The following is a 21543-nucleotide window of genomic DNA, read 5'->3' on the forward strand; positions in this document are numbered from 1 at the left end:
CGTCATTTAAGGAATTGCAGGCATTCAAGTGTGAATATTTCATGTCTGTCCCTGTATGTCCCACCACATCACATGTCCTGTCCCACTTTCACTACTATTTGAGGTGGTCACAGTACCTACCGCTAACAAATAGAACAGAGTGTTCGTGTGCTCGAGTCCCATGTGTGTTCACTAAACATACACTGTCCCGACCAAATACATAAGTGAAGCCCATTCACAGTGTAAAAGACACCATAGGTTAAATGAAATAGAATTAGCAATGCCATGTAATGAAACAGAAGGCATAACATACAACTAACAATGATAGTCTAATGATCATTTGAAGTATACTGACATGATGAACGTGAGTAAATATAACATTAAAGGCATCATTTCAGTGATGAGTGTACAGATCAGAGCAGGCCTGAGGTGCTGCCCCCTGCTGTCTCCTAAGTGTAACATGCCTGAGGACGCTCAAGGCCTCTTCATAGAGTCACCTCCATTCTGCTCTGGTGATTAAAGGTGGCAATCTCTTCTCTTAACAAATTATGAGCCAAAATTATCTATCCATGCATGACTGTGAGTTCAGAGGACCCAAAAAAGGTTTGTTTTTCTGTTAAGGAATTGCAAAAACTATAAGATAAATAAATAGGAAATAAATAGATATACTTTATTACATTATTCTTATTTTTCAGTAAAATGTTAGTGCTCATTTGTGTGTAAATACCCAACAATACCTCAACACTATTCTGAAAAAGAAAAATTTAGCATGGAGACTATATGAGAGTGACCTCTGCTGGACAACCAGGAACACTGAAATCAACAGGTAGCCTGTGTGGACAATTTTCTAATTAGAATAAATCTACAGAAATAGTAGCTATAATGTGGGGAAAAGAAATTATACCAATAGAACAAGCCTATTTTCCAGCTAAATGTAAGAGGAAATGTGTGAAATCTTTTATTTATTTGTTTTAATCATTATATTTCTTTTGTTGACATCGGAAATCAAATCCAACTTTGTCTAACTCACTAATCTTACTGATGGATCTTCTGAAATATTAAACTAAAAAATTTAACAATTTAACATTGAATAGTGAACAAAGGAGAGTTTCTGATCCTGATGAGCACAAATATGCACAATAAAGGAACGTAAGATCCTGTAACCAGTTGGAGGAGGATTTGCCACAGCACAGTAATGTACAAAACAATAATGTACGCTGTTGGTTTCCACAACAAGATTTTTTACAATGGGTAAAGCTATGGATGCCATATATAATGTATTTAAGTGAAAGAAATACAACTCAGTATTATTTGCAATGCATGAACAGGGCAACACTGTAAAACAGCCTTGCGTTATTGTTTTATTAGCCTACAATTAAATAAACTACTACTAAATTATTTTATTGATACTAAACAGACAGTTATGATTTTATACAGTTCATATTTGTTTTATATATGAGTTTATATAACTATTGTCAGTCCGCTTTAAATAAAATAAACAAAGACAAGAAAATAAAACATTTTCTCTAGTTCAGACTCAAATCTGTCGAAGAAAAAAATAACCAGTCATACATGGTACTTTTTTGTTTCCAACCTCTAATCTCCGTGACCCATAAGATTTCATTAATCATTTTCATTAACTGTGTGTTATTAATATATTTTTAATACTGCATATATACAGTTTGTATGAATATGTAAATGCATTTTGAAATGCTTTTTGCTCTCAGCTAATGTGATCCATATGAATAAACAAATAAACAATACACCAAATTTACTCATGTTTTTTAAATATAATAATTCATGGGATTCATGCATGCAAAAATAGTACTTTCTTAAAAATAATATAATGTGCAGTATGGCATATTAAGTCAACATACACAAATCTTAATTCTAAGAAAAGACATTCTGAGTTCAACTACAATACAACCACATCCTCTATGTCTGCATCAGCATGTCTAAACAAATTCTAAAAAAAAAAATAAACATTTCTTAATCACCCAAGGATTACATTACAGCATTCTGAAATCATAGTAACATTGCAGTGGTTAATTTTATGTGGCTACAGTGACTTCAGATTCATCGATGTCAATTGCGAGAGGTCCTTGCATTGAAAACCCAATAAAGAAAGATACAGTGGAGCCCTCTTTGTATCCTCGAAGTTGGCTTTGAAATAGTGGTGTGACTTCAACCTTTATGTTAGGGTTACAAGTTTGCGCCAGGATGCTTCTGGAGTGCACTTGTCCAGTTACTCTGCAAAGAAGCTCTTGCACTTTGGGGTTTTTCCATATTGTTCCATTTTCCCACTTTGAGGCAAACTGTTCAGGTCCTGCATTGATGCGTCTTTTGATTTCTCCCAGATGCACTATGCGTTCGTAACCAGGCTTTTTCCCCAGGAAGAAATGGACGATGGCTTTCTTGCCATTATAGATTTCTTTCATTTCAGTGTGAAAAGCAGTTTTCATGTGGGATATGTACCCACGGAGTTGAACACTCTCTGCACGGCTAAGATGGAGCTGTGGCCATAACAGAAGAACTGCAATGAAATACAGAGGCAAACTGACCCTTGGTGGTGGGCGCTCAAGGCATTGGCAAAGAAGAGTGACTAGTCCTTGGTATGGTTCTTCAATCAATTTCAGATTGATGCAACTCACGGCTACATTTATGTAGATGTAGTTGATTTTTTCAATGGGACTGCAGTCGTTGGAGTTGCAAACAAGCTTGTATGCACTGATGATTTCACCCAAAACCTCAGGTTTTGTGGTTTTTGAAAGACAGTTTAGAATTCCAGAGTATGTATCAACTTTTTCCATCTCAATTAACTGTCTGGCTTTATGTAGTTTTAGCATCATATTCATGCTTTTGTTGAGCAAATGCTCTGATTCTGTCTGGCAGAAAAGCTGTGCAAATTTTCTGAAGCATCGTGAGAGTTCACTTTGTACTATTTGGTCACGGCTTTCCTTCATTCCAAACTTAGAGCTCAGATGTACATTGAATTTGTCAAAGAAATCAAACTTCAATTTCATCATGTGTTTAACATTGTACATCATCTCAGCAAATTCTTGAAGAACTCTATAGAATAGAATGTAATTGTTAAATTCCGGATCACGTTCTTTCATTTGATCAAGTTTTATATTTCCAGAGAGCACGGACCACATTATGTCATGGCGAACCCCACCAGCCGAGAATAACGGGATCTTTTCAAGCACTTCAATAATGTGGACACACACTTGTATTTCTCCCAAGAATCCAAAGACATTTAAAGGCCTGTTGTCTCTTTTGGTTTGTAACCTTTGCATGGACTCATGCACAGCAAGTTTTTGCGTTTCTCTGAATGCCTCCAAAGCAGATTTGGCCAGTTTCAGCAGACTTCGCAGCGCTTCAGGGTCAATGGAGCGCCATTTTGCATTTGCAATGGCATGCTTGAGCTCTTGTCTGATAACCTGTGCTGCAGTATCAGAAATGTATGAGCTGTTTGGTGAAAAGCCTTTAGCTATTTTTGCCCAGCGTTTTGCCTCATCAAAATCTTTCTTTTTTAGGTAATAATACCTTGTTAGTAATTGAGAAATAATTGGGTCCTTCTGAAATAGACGTGAAGCATGTATAAGAACACCCTCTCCAAACCCTGGAGTTTCACGTTCAATATCTTGAATGAGGGGTGAGAATCGAGAGTCAGTTTTTTTGTCCTCACTGTTTCCAGGACATGTGGAATCCTTCTCCAAACAGCTGCCAGGTTTCTGTCGAGTGGAAGTTGCAAGAACAAGGGCTTGAGATTGAGATTCTTGCTCTAAAGAATATCTTTTAACTAAAACGTCGCGGACATCCTGTCTGAGCTTGTCTTTACCTTGTGTGCAACAATAAAGGCCATTAGTTGTCAGAAGGAAGTTTGCTAGCTCCGCTTTGCTGAGTTTGTGTTTTAAGTTCAATTCCTTCAGACAGTACTGTGCAATCTGTGAATGGATCATTCTAACACCTTTAAATGAAACTTTTGCTTGGATGACACAGGACCAAATTAAAGTTGAAAACTTCTTAAATCCCTCTTCAACTTCTTTTTCTCCTAAATAAGGCTTTTGACTGCAAAGATATTCCTCGCACAGAGAGACAGACAGACCTGCATGTTTGCAGTACACACTCATTAGAACTAACACAGCCAATAGCTGCGTGTGTTTTTGCTCCATGTCAAAACTCTGAAAGGTGTGCTGTACCACACTTTGAAAGTACTCTGGACAGAAGTTTTTCTTCATCATCATGAATCCGTAAAATGTTTCAATTTTGGCAGGAGTGAAGGTTTTGTCCATTTCTGCACGTTTTTGGTCAAACCGTTTCAGCTCATCTTCTGTAAGACTATTCCCAATAAATACAGTGTCTTCACTTGGATCATATGGCCCAGGATTGTATTCAGACCTCATGCAGTTGAGAAGGATCACGAGTGGAGATATGGACTGGACATTGCTCTTCAAACACTGTTTTTCAATAAGCTGTTGTAAGAAGAACACTTTTTCCATGTCTTCAAAGTCTTCAAAGTCATCAATCATCAACAAGACAGACAATGGAGGTTCCTGCTCTGTACAGCCGCACTTCAGTAGTTTCACCACATGTTCAGCAACTGTGTCAGGGTCTGCATCATTGTCAATGAGCAAAGCACAGCGGAACTTTTTTCTGAGAGTCCACAGGATATGTTTAGCCAGAGTAGTGCCACCACATCCAGGGACATGGAGGAGGTTGAACAGGACACAGGCTTTTCTTAAAGAGCACAGGTATGGGATGATTGACTCAATGATATAGTCAAACTTGTCCCTCTTAATAAATGGCATAGAGCCTGGCAGCTCAGAGAAATAGAAATTCCACCAGGACACTTCACCTCCTCTGTAGAAGGTCTGCTCGATAGTGACTTGGTCTTCGTTTCCTCCTTCACACTGATTTACACACAGAACATCCAGAGTAGTGAGCTGGCGCTCCACTTTCTTCTCAAGAGCCACTTTGCTCCCTCCAGCTCCTGGAAGGAAGCGCCTGCTCCTGCGGTTTTCTGACAGAAGGCTCAGGATGGTGCCATTGACCTCTGAGAAGCTGAGCTCATAGATGCATCTGTTTGAAATGTCCACTTCACAACGAGCATCAATCAGGTTTTTCCAAGAGGTAAATGCATCTACATTGTCACAAATACAAATAATTTGCTCAGTGCCTTTGAGCTCCTGATAAAATGTGCAGAATGTCTCAACAAGAGGATCCATTTTATCATTCACTCTTGACCAAAGTAAGAAAACAACAAGAAATTTCTTGTTTCGAAGAACATCTTTTCGGCACAAAAATGAAACTACATTTCGAACAGAGGCTCCTTTGTCCACCATCCAGTGATTTATCTCTGAAGGCTGCTCATCACCTGTTTTTCCATTACAGAAGACCCAGCTGGTACTTTGTGTCAAATGCAAGTCACTGGCAATATCAAAAACTGATTCTGTGATTGTATACTTATCAGGTGAATGGATAGTAACTGGACTTTTTTTTTCAAAACGCTCACATAGCCCATTTATAAATGACTGAGGATCAAAGTCAAGCACAGCTACAGGATTAACTTCAACAAGGAAATCCAACGAGTCCAACTGAGCGGGATGGGATTTATTTGTCACTATAATGTAGTGTTCGTAATAAGACTTGTCTAAGGAGCCAGTTCCTCCAGTGACCATCTGACACAAATTTAAGCCTTGCTGGTGGTTTTTCACCTCTCTCAGATGTTCCTCCTCTGACAGCATTCTGAGTTTTTTTAATTGTGGCACATTAGAAACAAATTTGTTGTATTCAAACATTGGTTTGGCATTTGTGGTTGGAGCCAGGAGGTTTCTACTACTTCCACCCTCTCGAACAAAGAACTGTCTTGGGTCTGTTTCTGCAGTTTCTTTTGTTTTAGATTTTTTCTTTTTGATACTACAGTCAGTTGTGTGATATATATTGTCTTGGCATATTGATGAATCGGGAACTATATCTACCTCAATCACAAACTTTTCTGATGTTGTCATGTTGTTGTTGAGAACACCAACAAATCGAGGAGGTTTGATGCAAATTTGAGCAACATCTTTGTGTTTGAACTCAAAACACTGATTAATCGAAGTTCTTAAAGTCTTGTCATACACCTCTCTATCCTCCTCGACTACTACACCGAGCACTTGACCATGTACAAAATCAGGCACATCCCCAATTCCAAAATGGATCGTGCCGTTGGTGCGGCTGTTCATACAGGCAGCTGCGAAGCGGATAACCTCAAAAGTAAACTTTGTCATTTTTGTTTCCTCTGTGGTGTTAGTAAATGCTTTGTATTCATGACAAGGGTCGATAAAGTTTGATGCCCCAGATTCTGATAGTCCCAGAATGTCACCCTCCACATATCTATAAGTGTCATGACACCTATTAAAGGGGTACGGTTTGCATGTTCTTCCAGGTTTGATACCCAAACTTTCAGATTGCTCTTTTTGTAAGTTGACAAGTTTATCTCTGGCATGAATAATGACTTTTGCTGGACCTAATTTCACACCTATTTGTATCAGGTCTTTGGTCTCTAAAAGCAGTAGACTGGGGCCTGTAATGTCCTGCTCAAACAGTGCGTCAGCAGCTTTGTCGTCGACACCTTCAAGAGTGAGAGCCCATTCCCGCACCTGGTCTTCATTCCAGTGCTCCATGTCAGACGATGGAACAGGGTCGTTGTTCTGGAAGTAAAATAAAGCATAAAATGAATCTGAGGAAAAATATGACACATTTAATTCATAAAATACAACTTAATGTCAATAAAATTAGCAGAACATTCATACACTTCCAATACAGTTTATTTATATAAATATCATATATCATAAATCATAAATACAAAAATACAGGGGTGCAAAAATTTGAACAGTAAAAGTGAACCTCCGAACTAGTTAAACGCCAAGGAGAGCATGCGTGTCTTAAAGTGTGATTTAAAAACAGGAAGGGAGTCAGCCTGTCTAATGTACAGAGGCAGCTCATTCCAGAGTCTGGGACCAACAACAGAAAACAGTCAGTCTCCTCTGAGTTTGCGCTGGTTCTGTGGGACCACAAGCAGTGCTTGATACCTACCTCAGCGAATGTGACAGGGAGCATGACAATAGCAGGTCGGACAGACAACGTGGAGCAAGGCCATTGAGGCATTTAAAGACAAATAAAAACAATATTGAAATCAACCAGTGAAGTGACCAATAGGCAACATATCCTTCTTTGTTCTGTTGGTCTGTCAGTTGTTTGTGAAATCTCTTTCTCCATATGCCCATGCACTTGATAACATTTGTTGTTATTGAAATTTTGTTTTGCAGTCTTAGCTAGAAATTTTAACTAAAGAAAGAAAAAGATCATTTATAATTTAAAAAAAAAAAAGTCCAAAAGTTTTTTGTCCGCACAAGTAGGAGTAACACTTAAAATATGTTTATTTGTTTTGCACAGGATTGTACACGTCATTGTCCTTTTATTCCTCTCTAGGGACATGATGCATTACCAATTTTATTGTTAAATATAGGATAGTATATTTTATTAATTAGTATTCATTATTATTTTATATATATCACGCATCATCAGCAGGTGGCGGCAAAATCGTACAAAAGCCCCTCCCTTTCATTCATTCGTCCTCTGGTGTTTCCGCCTCTGTCCGCTGGGCTGTGAGCGCCATAGATATATCTTTGGTGAGCGCCCAGGGTGTGTTTGCGTCTCCTGTTAGGTCGATATTGCAGATATATGCCGTTAATTTCAGTGGCGGCTGGCCTATTATGGGCGCATATCAATTTTTGCAAATAAAAAAAAATTAGAAATAAAAAGTTTTAAGTTTGACAAAATCATGACTTTCTTCCGTACAGATGTTTTATACACTGGAGGGGAGGGGAAGGGGGTGTAATTTTGTCTGCAGAAAAATACCACACAATAGACGAGGTAGTATATTCATACTTTTTCAGTCAAAAAATATTCAAACAAATGCTCGCAGGAAAAGGCTCGTGACCCACTGAAAATGGTTCAACGGCTTTTGGGTCCAACACACCAGTTGAGAACCATTGGTTTAAAGGCTAAAACTTTCATACAACATGCAACAAAAGTTGAAACAGTCAAGTTAATTTGTTTGAAACCTACCTTTTTTGGATCTGGTTCTGCCATTGCATGTTTTGATTTCTCATCTGCGGCAGGACTTCCTGGATTCAAAGGAACCATCAGTTTTGTTTGCACATGGAATAAGAAGAAAGTCATAGGCAAATCTCTGACTATTTACCTTTAATTTACTCCATCGTCATCCCATCATTGTGTTTTGTGCCATTTGAAATGCATCTCTCCTGTAAACATATAGCCCATGCATATTCTATAAACCAGGTGTATAAATAATATTTCAAACAAGTTCAAATATTTGATCACATCATTGACCAAGATGTAGCAGAGGAATAGTATTGTGCAACTACATCAAAGAAGAAGTGGTCTGGACTACTCCAGGTTAGCTCGGCTCTAACCAGGAAGACAGTGCTCAATGCTATAAAACTCTTTCTTTGTACCTTCTATGGTCAATGAAAGGTAAACAGTATTGTAGTTGAACCAATAATACACAGAAAATACACATGCACACAACATTATGCTTATATAATACATTTTAAGTAAGTTGACTAAGTTTGAAGCAGTATCTTTTCTACACAATATACAGAAACCTAAAACACTGAAAAGCAGAAACAGTTCATACCCAGTTAAAGTCCTCTATCTGGAAAATGCAATGAATAGAGTGAGTTGGATGGAACACTCCCGTCTCTCTCCTAGAGTGATATCCGAGAGTGGAGCTGTGCTGAGTGAGTCTCTTAGGAACTAGGAAGAGGGAGGAGACTTGAGAGAAAAATGAAATATAGGGAAGTAACAATGGCAGTTTTTATGTGTGTGCATTATTCAGATAACGAAACCTAAACCAGCTACAGTCATGTAAATACAATAAAGATGTATTACAGCAATTTAGTTCTGTACTGTCGCTGTAGTGCAGTTATAATTCAAATAGTTGAATTCAATTTAAGATGAACCTTGTGTAGAGTGCAACTCCTGTACACACATATTGAACGAAGAGGTAATAGCCAAACCTTTGACACATTGTTTATCTTTTCAGCGGCATGGTAGTACAGCGGTTAGCGCTCTCGCTTCACAGCAAGAAGGTCCCAGATTCGATTCCCACCTGTGTGGAATTTGCATGTTCTCCCCGTGTCTGTGTCCGGGTATGGAGTGAATGTAAATTGTCTCATGTAAAGCGCTTTGTGACCATGTCTGTGAAAGGTGCTATATAAATAAAGATCTTCTTCTTCACTTCCCAATATATTCATAGCATGGCTGCCTGTCTGGGCATCTCTGCTCAGATTGTTGCCTCCGCGACCCGGACCCTGATAAAGCGGAAAAAAAATGGATGGATGGCTGTCTAATAAATCACAAATAAACAGAAATCACAGTTGGAATGTTTGCAATTAGCAATCTCAAAGAATGCAGTTATTTTTAGACACTACAATTTCTTGTGCCAACAACAAAATGGGATCTTGGGATTTGTAATCTACTACTGTTTTTTGCTCCCCATGATTCTCACTCTTTTATATTGGAAAGTTTTCTTTCCAATATTTCTCCTGGACATGTGTGAAATGGCCACAGTGAACTGAATCTTTGAAACTTAGTTTAAAACATATAAGGCGAATCCTATTTAGTGTCTACTAAGTACCTGATTGCAATATTTGCAACTAGATATTTTTCCAAAATCATCCAGCCTTTATTTACATGGTGCTCAGAGAGAGAGCTTAGAGGAAAATCACTCAGTACAGACATGCCTTGTACTTCTCAGCAGCATGTGATCTCACACATTTGACTTGTAAATCAGCATTATGTGGACAGGGAGATATTTAAATACAGCATTATACTATCATAGGCAGGGACGTGCACAGGTAGAGCCAGGTGCTCAAGCACCTGCCCCTTTGCCCTGTGCCCTTTAAGTGCCCTTCTCCAGACCTGTTTTTTTTCTCTCCCCAATATTAAGTGTTATTTTATTCATATTTCATTATTGTTGTTATATTTGCCCTACTGAGCCAACGTGTGCTGAAAATACAGTTTTAATGCGCAACAACTTAAAATCGCGCTTCATTCCTCCTCTGCCTCTCGAGCCTCGAGACGCTCCTGATCCCAGAAGGGCAGCTGTGCTGACCCCGTGTTTCCCCATAAGATGGTGCAGCCCATCTAAGACGCGGGAGTGAAGTAAACAAAGTAAATTCAATAACTTTATGAACGAGCCAGCGCGACATGACTGGATTATTAAGGGGAAAGGAAACGAGAGGGTCGTCGGGGCGAGGTAGTCAGCGCCACCTGTCAGTGACTTTCGGTTCTGTTTTGTCGCGCTATAACATGATCTTAAAATGAGCTGTATTATTCCGACTAAGTCAGGGCTGAGCGTAGACCAGGGCCAGAGCAGTGTGCGCTGAGGTAAGGGAGAGGAGGAGAGAGAAGGGTGAGGAGGTGCCTGGGTTCTGGACACTGCATCTGTGGGAGGATTATTGTTATTTAAGATATTTTTGACATGGACAAAGGAATGATATTGACAAACCAGATGTTTTAAGTGTAGGCTATACCTTTGCATTTGGCCTATTTTATTTGTATTTGTGCTAATCTTAAGTGCAGAGCCTTGTGATAGTCCGACATTGGCTTCTAAAGTCTATCTAGTTTATTATTAGGTCCACATAATTGGACATTTTATGTTGCTGTGTTAATCAGTGGTCTGTTAGTGTCACTAATTACAGAATAATCTTTTTTTTTTTTTTGCGGGGGTGCCCTTATGTCTTGGTTGAGCACCTGCCCCTCAAAATGTCTGTGCACGCCACTGATCATAGGTTTATTAAATCTTATAATAACTGAAATAACAAAATATAACATTCAAAACTTGCTTAAGGGATTTTAGAAGACAGCTGTGGTGTTTCCTGACTATTTTATCCCTCCAACATTAGGTTCAAATGCATGAAAACATGAAGTTTATATGTAATCATCAATTGCTTGACCATTACATTTTTCAAAGATTATTCTACTTTTGCAACAAAAGTACTGGGATGAGAAAAATCATTACAGCATGTTTGACTGTATCTTATTCTAACAAAAGGAATGGTCCAGTCAGTGGTTTAAAGCAGATGTCTGATTTTATTTGAATTTATTTATTCATTTATTTATTCATTCAACCCTTATTGTTGCATTGCTTTATATGAAAAGACCTGTGTACGTTTTTTTCCAAGTTGCAGCGTGTTTCAGTTTCTACTCTGAAACTTTAATGACAGTGACACAAATACAAAAAATACAAAAAAGTTTAAAAAGGTACAACGCTGGTAAAATCATGGAAGAAATATGGCCCCAAGTTATTTCCTAAACGCAGACAGTGTAGTTATATTTATGATCTAATAAATACTGTGACAAATCATGTTGTAATTAGCCAGGAAGGGACAAAAGGACCACAGAGCCAACAGTGCATTTTCTGACCGCAGAGGCTCAACCGCTGCTCATATTAGAAGGTGAGGGTAAATTCAGTAACCATTAAATAAAACTGAATCATCAACCAAACAGCTTAACAATATTTCAAGTTGATATGCTTGGTAAATTGGCTCATAGCTTTGTCGAAATGGGGGGAGGGAGGAAGACAAAAAAGCGTTCCAAGTTCATGTAAATTCAAAAACAAAATTTACTTACTCACCATTCGCCCATACAGCCCATCTGGAGGACTCCGATAGGTAGCCGTAGTCTTTGACAAAGAAGGAATATTTGCATTAACACCAAATCTAAGGAATTTATTAGAAGATACAGATCAATTGGCTCACCTTTTCCCGGTCTTCTGTAATGATGGCTGTTGTCTCCATCTCCAGTTCCAAATATTATGAAGAGCACACCCCATTTGAGTTTAATCTCTTTAAACCCCCACCTGAGCCGAGCAGATTTTGTCCAGTTTGGCCTTATCCAAATCTAAAAGCTAAATGAGATACCAAGACTTTTTGGATAGAGGGGCTGGAAGGGGATTGTGGATATTTTGTTTAGTTTTAAAATAAGCTGTTTTTTAGTGGAAATATTGGTAAAAAAAATTAATTCTCGCCTTATTTTTTGACAGTCAAAACTGAATAAACCAGGCTAGGTATTCGATATTGAAAAATCCCTCCGAAAAAGTCTTCAAAGTATTGTTCAGTCCAAAGCTGGAAAATGTGAAGTCTTTAGGTGCTACTGACGTGTCGCCACAATGATACAAAAATGTGTTTTAAGGAAAAGACCCTTGAAATTGCGTTCTCCTATATAAATCTATGGGGAAACATTGAATCAGCGCAATATTTAAACATGTTATTGCGAAGATTAGGTAGCACATTAGGTTGCACATTTATCGTGCATAGTTTGCTGGATGAAAAGGAATGTGCCGTAACTTTCCAGATTAGAATATTTTGTGGCCATATTAGCAAAGGAAATGCTTCAGTGCCGTAATCTAAGTTTAATGGAGTAGGGAGTTTATAAGAATTTTTCTTCATCCTACTCCTGTTCTTCTCATGGAATGTATTGTTTTGTTTGCTGGATTGTTGTTGGGGTATTTTATGTTGCATTAGGCTACCATGAAAAAATAATAACTAAAATGACATGAAATAAAATATCTCATGTTTGTCCCTCCATGTCCCACTTTCACTACTATTTGAGGTGGTCACCCTACCCAACAAATAGAACAGGATGAATGAGAGTATGCGTGGGCTTGAGTCCCATGTGTGTTCATTAAACATACACTGTCCCGACCAAATAAGTGAAATCTGGATCAGGAACTCTACATTCAAGCCCTATTATTATTAGTGTGAGAGATACCATAGGTTAAATGAAATAGAATAGCAATGCCATGTTATAAAAGAGAAGGTATAACATACAATAGTCTAAAAATGATGAAGTAAACATACTGTACAATGGTATAAAGGAATAGATACATGTGTACAGATCAGAGCAGGCCTGAGGTGCTGCCCCCTGCTGTCTATTAAGTGTAACATGCTTGAGGACGCTCAAGGCCTCTTCAGTCACCTCCATTCTGCTCTGGTGATTAAAGGTGGCAATTTCTTCTATTAACAAATTATGAGCTAAAAACCTATTCATGCATGACTGAGTCCAGATGTTTTCTTGTTATTGTCTTATTAGCCTACAACTAAATAAACTAAATTATTTCATTAATACTTAAGTTATGATTTGATACTTTTTCTAACTATTGTCAGTCTGAATTCTAACCCGTAGCATTAATTATTTTCACTTTTACATAATACAATATATTACATAATAATACAACATCCTCAGTAAATAAGCAAATATGACAAATGACACCAAATTCACTCGTTAAACTTTAATAAAACATACAATTTATGCATACACTTTTTTCTTTTCTTCAATAGTACAAATACTTTCTTAAAAATAATGTGAGTTTGGTATACACGTTACATGCAAAAAATACAAAAATCCCAATTCAACATTTTGAGCTCAACTATAATTCAACCTGAAAAGCGGAAGAAAATTGATGGATTGATGGATGGATGGATGGATGGAAGACTAGAAGAGTGGTGTTAGGAAAGATAATCCTTTATTAATCTCACAACTGAGAAATTCACTTGTTACATTCGGCATTCAATAAGATCATTCAGGGTGTGCAAAACAGACAGGAAATGTGCAGTTAAATAATAGAAAAAAAGAAAAATATCTTATGTACAATAAGCAACAAAAAAAGCAGCATTATAACAAGAAGGAAATGAGAATTTAAAAAAAAGAAAGTCGTTCACCATCTGAAGGAGATGGTCTTACTGGTGTTCAAGCACAGGTGGTTGTGCTCACACCAGTCCACAAAGTCCATGATAACCGACCGGTGCTCCAGGTCGTTCCCCTTAGACACACAGCCCACGATGGCGGAGTTGTCGGAGAACTTCTGCAGATGACAGCTGTCTGTTTTGTATGTGAAGTCCGATGTGTAGATGGTGAAGAGAAACAGTGAGAGGACGGTGCCCTGAGGGGCCCCGGTGCTGCAGACGACCACAGACTCACAGCTGCGCAGCCGCACATACTGTGGTCGGTCAGGGAGGTAGTCGATGGTTCAGGCAGTGAGATGTTCATCCACTCCAATGTCCTCCAGCTTCCCCCGCAGCAGCGCCCGTCTGATGATGTTGAAGGCGCTGGAGAAGTCAAAGAACATGCCCCTCACAGTGTTCCAGGCAAGCTCAAGGTGGGCGAGTACCCGCTCCAGCAGGTAGGTGACAGCGTCCTCTATGCTGACGTTGGGCCTGTAGGCAAACTGCAGCAGGTCCACCGTGGAGCTCCCCACAGAGCCGATGGTTGAGGATGAGCCACTCCATGGTCCTCATCAGGTGGGAGGTCAGGTCGACAGGTCAGTAGTGGACCGGTTCCCTGGGGTGTGCTGTTTAAGGAACTGGGATCACACAGGAAGTCGTCCACAGGACAGGGACCTTCTCCGGACTAAGGCTCAAGTTGTAGATGGGGCTGAGGACCTCGGCGAGCTGGTCTGCACAGGTCCTCAGCAACCTGGGACTGATGCCGTCTGGTCCTGTAGCTAGTGCACAAGGTGCTAATCAGTAGGCTAGGTCTTCAGGAAAGGGGTCCGGTCGGCTCCAGGAGACTCACTGAGGTGCGGCAGGCGTCCTCCTCGGGGAACATAAAACCTCAATCCCGCCGCCCTTGTCTGGGAGACATCCCTGGCCTCGCCGTTCCCTCGCCGCCATCGTGCAGCCCAACTAGTGTGTCGCGTCAGTCTGTCGTGTGTGCTTGCCAGCCAGATGTCATTGTCCCCTGGGTCCTCCTGCACGCTCCCGTCCAGCACCTCCTCTGGCGTCTTCGCTACCACCACGGCAGCCTGAAGTGGCCCGTGCTCAGCATTCCTGTCCATCCGTTCGCTCTCTCTGCACGGCGGCAACCATGGCAATGCTTAAAATGCAGAGTTCTCGTCCCAGGTCATTGTCCATTCCTCGAAAACATATCCGCAATGCCGGCCAGTAAATGACACCCCCAGCCAAAAGATGTGTTTCAGATGAAGTGCGCGAGACCAGGCGGTGGTGGCCAAGGGTGGAGAAAGGTGACTGAAAAAGGTAGACACATCACGGCCCCGAGAACAGAGAGGAGTCTCAGATCATGCACTGGCACCCAACTGAATGATTCCTCTCGTGGAAGCCTCATGACCGTCGCACAGATTGCATCACCGGCTGGCATGCACCACTTGCCTGCAGGTAAGTCTTCCAGGTTGAATTTGTGCTGAAGCTTCATTACAAATACATCCTGCATAAATGACTGCATCAGCATGTCTAAACCCATCCATCCAGCCATCCATTTTCTTCAGCTTTATCCGGGGCCGGGTCACGGGGGCAGCAGTCTCAGCATAGATGCCCAAACTTCCCGATCCACACACACCTCCTCCAGCCATTCTGGGGGGACCCCGAGGCGACACCAGGCCAGCTCGGAGACATAGTCCCACCAGTGTGCCCTGGGCCTTCCACAAGGCCTTGTCCCACTAGGAAATGCCTGGAATACCTCCCGCGGGAGGCGACCAGGAGGCATCCGGAACAGATGCCCGAGCCACCTCAGCTGGCTCCTTTCGACGTGAAGGAGCAGCGACTCTACTCCGAGCTCCTCTAGGGTAACTGAGCTCCTCACCCGACCTCTTAGCAGAGGGCCCCGCATGTCTAGACATATTTTTAAAAGCAAAAAATGCACTGCAGTAAAAAAAAAAAAAAAAAGAAACATTTCCCATTGGATTTACATTCCAGCATTATCTATTCATAGCAACATTGCAGTGGTCAACTGAATGTGGTTACAGTAACTTTAGATTAATCAACATCAACTGTAAGTTGTATACTTGGATATCTACAAAGCTTTAATGGAACAGTTTTATTTTAGCAAGACAATTATAACAAGAAGGAAATGAGAATTTAAAAAAAAGAAAGTCGTTCACCATCTGAAGGAGATGGTCTTACTGGTGTATCACTTACAATACTAATTCAAATAACCCCAGAATAATACCCCAGCTTGGGATGCTGCTTTTCAAAATGCGCCAAAAAGATAATGGAATAAACTCCCAACATTGTATTTCTGCCTAGCTCCCAGGTATTCTACCCCTTGAATTTGATGTGCAATCTTGAGAAGTATCTCAGCTATTAGCTGGATGTGTTTCTGCTCCATGTCAAAACTCTTAAGGGAGTGCTGTTCCACACTTTCAGTGTACTCTGGACAGAAGTTTTTCAACATGAATTCGTAAAACATTTTAATTTTGGCAGGAGTGAAGGTTTTGTCAATTTCTGCATGTTTTTGATCGAACCGTTTCAGCTCATTTTCTGTAAGATAGTTTCTAATAAATACAGTGTCTTCAGGTGGATCATATGGCCCAGGATTGTTTTCAGACCTCATGCAGTTGAGAAGGATCACTCGTGGAGATCTGGACTGGACATTGTTCTTCAAACACTGTTTTTCAATAAGCTGCTGTAAGAAGAACACTTTTTCCATGTCTTCAAAATTATCAATCATTAACAAGACAGACAATGGAGGTTCTGTACAGCCGCACTTCAGTAGTTTCACCACATGTTCAGCAACTGTGTCAGGGTCTGCATCATTGTCAATGAGCAAAGCACAGCGGAACTTTTTTCTGAGAGTCCACAGGATAAGTTTAGCCAGAGTAGTGTCACCACATCCAGGGACATGGAGGAGGTTGAACAGGACACAGGCTTTTCTTGAAGAGCACAAGCCAGGGATGAGTGACTCAATTATGTAGTCAAACTTGTCCCTCTTAATAAATGGCATAGAGCCTGGCAGCTCAGAGAAATAGAAATTCCACCAGGACGCTTCACCTCCTCTGTAGAAGGTCTGCTCGATAGTGACTTGGTCTTCGTTTCCTCCTTCACACTGATTTACACACAGAACATCCAGAGTAGTGAGCTGGCGCTCCACTTTCTTCTCAAGAGCCACTTTGCTCCCTCCAGCTCCTGGAAGGAAGCGCCTGCTCCTGCGGTTTTTTGACAAAAGGCTCAGGATTGTGCCATTGACCTCTGAGAAGCTGAGCTCATAGATGCATCTGTTAGAGATGTCCACTTCACAACGAGCATCAATCAGGTTTTTCCAAGAGGTAAATGCATTTTCATTGTCACAAATACAAATAATTTGCTCAGTGCCTTTGAGCTCCTGATAAAATGTGCAGAATGTCTCAACAAGAGGATCCATTTTATCATTCACTCTTGACCAAAGTAAGAAAACAACAAGAAATGTCTTGTTTCGAAGAACATCTTTTCGGCACAAAAATGAAATTACGTTTCGAACAGAGGCTCCTTTGTCCATCATCCAGTGATTTATCTCTGAAGGCTGCTCATCACCTGTTTTTCCATTACAGAAGACCCAGCTGGTAATATCAAACACTGATTCTGTGATTGTATACTTATCAGGTGAATGGATAGTAACTGGACTTTTTTTTTCAAAACGCTCACATAGCCCATTTATAAATGACTGAGGATCAAAGTCAAGCACCGCGATAGGATTAACTTCAACAAGGAAATCCAACGAGTCCAACTGAGCGGGGTGGGATTTATTTGTCACTATAATGTAGTGTTCGTAATAAGACTTGTCTAAGGAGCCAGTTCCTCCAGTGACCATCTGACACAAACTTAAGCCTTGCTGGTGGTTTTTCACCTCTCTCAGATGTTCCTCCTCTGACTGCATTCTGAGTTTTTTTAATTGTGGCACATTAGAAACAAATTTGTTGTATTCAAACATTGGTTTGGCATTTGTGGTTGGAGCCAGGAGGTTTCTACTACTTCCACCCTCTCGAACAAAGAACTGTCTTGGGGTTTTTGTTTTAGATTTTTTCTTTTTGATACTACAGTCAGTTGTGTGATATATATTGTCTTGGCATATTGATGAATCGGGAACTATATCTACCTCAATCACAAACTTTTCTGATGTTGTCATGTTGTTGTTGAGAACACCAACAAGTCGAGGAGGTTTGATGCAAATTTGAGCAACATCTTTTTGTTTGAACTCAAAACACTTATTAATTGAAGTTCTTAAAGTCTTGTCATACACCTCTCTATCCTCCTCGACTACTACACCGAGTACTTGACCATGTGCAAAATCAGGCACATCCCCAATTCCAAAATGGATCGTGCCGTTGGTGCGGCTGTTCATACAGGCAGCTGCGAAGCGGATAACCTCAAAAGTAAACTTTGTCATTTTTGTTTCCTCTGTGGTGTTAGTAAATGCTTTGTATTCATGACAAGGGTCGATAAAGTTTGATGCCCCAGATTCCAATAGTCCCAGAATGTCACCCTCCACATATCTATAAGTGTCATGATACTTATTAAAGGGGTACGGTTGGCATGTTCTTCTGGGTTTGATACCCAAATTTTCAGGTTGCTCTCTTTTTAAGTTGACATTTTTATCTCTGGCATGAATAATAACTTTTGCTGGACCTAATTTCACACCTATTTGCATCAGGTCTTTGGTCTCTAAAAGCAGTAGACTGGGGCCTGTAATGTCCTGCTCAAACAGTGCGTCAGCAGCTTTGTCGTCGACACCTTCAAGAGTGAGAGCCCATTCCCGCACCTGGTCTTCATTCCAGTGCTCCATGTCAGACGATGTTGTCGTTGTTCTGAAAGTATAAAATGAAATTTGAGGAAAAGTGTGTTTGATTTATAAAACAGCTTAATGTCAATAAAGTAAAATGTTAAAAAAATATGTGTAAATAAACAATCATTATACAATCAGAGATATTGCGATACCATTTTTTTGCAGATGTATTACACAAAGCATTTCCCCCCCCTTTAATTATGAAGCTGTATTCAGACACCAACAATGGGAGCGGTGTTAATTTTGACAACATATTTTAATTTTGTTTTAGTCTTAGTCTTTTGACTAAAATGTAATTTAATTTTAGTCGAGATTTAGTCAAAGAAATATTTTCAATTTTAGTCGCATGTCAATTTAGTCGACTAAATTTAAGACTAATTTAGTCGACTAAATTTAAGACTAATTTAGTCGGCTTTGCTTTTATAATATGTATTATAATCATATTTAATAAAGTTCTTCTGCTTTATGGAGCTGCTCCACATGAATAAAGCTCAGAGCTGCTCCTTTGGCAGAGAATTTACATGATCTGAGGCTCTTTCAGATGGTCAATAGAAGTTTGGATGATTTTAGTCTCTCCTTTTCATTTTTATTTAGTCTTATTTTAGTCGACTAAAATATCTGGACATTTTAGTCATAGTTTTAGTCTCATGAAAAACTTTTAATTTAGTTTTAGTCCAATTTTAGTCGTAAAGAATGTCACTTTGACTAAAATTAAGACTAAATATTTTAGTCGACGAAATTAACACTGAATGGGAGTCACTGATAATGTACACTCCATATAAAATATTATGTATTTTGGGCTTTTATCTGTATTCTATTTCAAGGAAAGGTTATATTTTTGAAAAAAGGAAATAGTACGAGGCCATGATGCATGATCCTACACACCTTCAGTACAGACGGTGGTTTGGATTTAAATGGACCATGCCAGTTTTGCCAGGTGTTACATGTTTAAGTCAGCAATCATTATTTCTTTACACATGATTTCTAGTTGGACACATAGTCTACAAAGCTCTAAATAGCCTATTATACAGAGGTGTGTTTTTGTGTGTAGTTTTCTAAAATGTACACATATTTTTACATCGTCAATGCTGAAAAGGGCAGACGTGGATATGCCTAAAACTAAATTTTTATGAATTTAAATGAATCTGAAAAAAGAACTAAATGGGCTATTGTTGGCACTGTGACCCTAGATCCGCCATGTCAATCTAGACATTAGCTAAAAACAGCACATAAAGTGAAGAAAAAAGCCGTGGAGAGTTGCCATGTCGCCACTGGTAGTAACATAACATCGTGTGGTGTCCAAGTATTTTAAAGTGAACAATAACTCCTGCATCTTAACTTTTACATCTCCATTTACATCGTTGCTGCTAAACCTCCGATGCTTAGCGATATGACATCACTGTCCTGAACTCTTACTTCTTTCCTGTCTCTTTCTCTAATCATAGCAAACAATCATCGTCTCATTTTAACTTTGTAGCGTAAGAAAAAAAAGGTACTCACTTCTGTGCAGTTATGTTCTCCGTGCTGGTCTCGTGCAGTTCACAATTAAAACGAGAAACTCGTGAAACCCGCTGTCAGACTTTGCTGTCCAGACTTGCTGCTTGAACACCCTCCATTTTACGGATTGAAGTTACGTCTTTCGTCGATGAACCCCGGATATAAAAATGCGCGGGCTTCCCTCTGTTTTATCAAATCTGGCGGGACCATCGTAGGCGGGGCTTAGCACAACCAATCAAATCGTAGGCGGGGCTTAGCACAACCAATCAAATGATACGCTTGGCAAGCAGCATCCGGGCATTAGCGCCGCTTACCGGGCTGGAGGAGTGTGAAACATGGGGGACACTTCCGCTCAGTGAAAGTTTAAAAAGATAGCAATCACAACAGATTCACAACTTCTGCCACAACTGTAGGGATTGTTTTTTTAATTAATGAGCGGCAACCACATACAGTGTGTAAATGACACTGATAGGCCAGATGCTACTGTCCAGAAGTCCTTCAAGCTGTTTAGCAAATCTTTAAAATTTATATGGAAAAAAAATAGCAATAGAGCTTCTATGTAAAATAACCTCGAACATTATAAATTAACTGACCCTTAAACATGAAGTAGCCTATTTACTTAATTTTATTATTATTTTATTATTATTTGTGCCAATTATTATTATTTGTTACATTTGCTTTCAATTTACACTGTTCTGTGAATTTGACTCTACTCAACCGAATGTGCCTTGACATGCCTTGAACTGTTATGTGTCTTACAGTTTGTAAATGTTGAATAAATAAACTAAAAAATAATAGGAAAAAAAAAGATGTCCAATTTGTCAAATAACAAGCCACAGGGTCAAATGGTCTCAGCTGAGCTGAAGTTTACAGGAGTGGGTTAGCTCATCTGCTCTCCTTTTCATGCCTTTTTGATGTTAACTAATTTGTTATTCCTGGTTGTTAAAGGTAAAGCTGGGAAGATGGGCTGTTTGGATAATTCTAGGTAAATAGCGCTGACCAGTATTGTGTCCAAAATTGTTGAGATAATTCTGCTGGGTAAGTTGTCAAAGGATGCTACATTTATTAATTTTTTGACTATTTACAAGAATCAAAACTCCTCTGTTTTTAAGTGCTTTAAAGGCCTTTGACAGAATCAATCTATCAATCAAAGTGTAGCTATTAATCTAGCACCATACACCAACACAAGGTAGACCAAAGTGCTTCACAGAGTGAATCACAGGAAATGATTTATTCAGTTAGTTCAGAGGGGTGTTTCCAAATGTATTAATAGATCTTGACTTAGGCAACATGCTGTGCTCAACAAAATATGGGGCACTGTGTGTCTGGTCCGTTTCAGTTCAGCAGCTTGTGGTTTGTAAAACTGGATGTACAGCTGGTAACCTTGTGTTAAACCATTGTATGTGCAGACGATTCAGTCTTCAGTCCGGGCATTGCTGA

At 39.7% G+C, this 21543-nt stretch overlaps 2 protein-coding genes across 2 annotated transcripts; both read right to left on the reverse strand.

Annotated features, from left to right (window-relative positions):
• Positions 1–1979: 1979 nt before the first annotated feature.
• Positions 1980–8152, reverse strand: LOC306967852 (sterile alpha motif domain-containing protein 9-like). The gene is made up of 2 exons (XM_079563044.1): positions 8095–8152; positions 1980–6674 (listed from the first exon to the last, which is right to left on the reverse strand). Exons 1-2 carry the CDS (start codon positions 8116–8118, stop codon positions 2031–2033), a joined length of 4668 nt encoding a protein of 1555 aa, XP_079419170.1. The 5' UTR covers positions 8119–8152; the 3' UTR covers positions 1980–2030.
• A 1949-nt stretch (positions 8153–10101) lies between these two features.
• Positions 10102–20110, reverse strand: LOC306968420 (sterile alpha motif domain-containing protein 9-like; the record flags this gene model as incomplete). Its single annotated transcript, XM_079563767.1, has 6 exons — positions 20107–20110; positions 16091–18628; positions 14629–14903; positions 14443–14557; positions 14225–14303; positions 10102–10197 (listed from the first exon to the last, which is right to left on the reverse strand). Exons 2-6 carry the CDS (start codon positions 18604–18606, stop codon positions 10102–10104), a joined length of 3081 nt encoding a protein of 1026 aa, XP_079419893.1. The 5' UTR covers positions 18607–18628; positions 20107–20110.
• Positions 20111–21543: the final 1433 nt, after the last annotated feature.

The sequence above is a fragment of the Gobius niger genome (assembly GCF_951799975.1).
Source record: "Gobius niger genome assembly, chromosome: 9".
Taxonomy (NCBI): domain Eukaryota; kingdom Metazoa; phylum Chordata; class Actinopteri; order Gobiiformes; family Gobiidae; genus Gobius; species Gobius niger.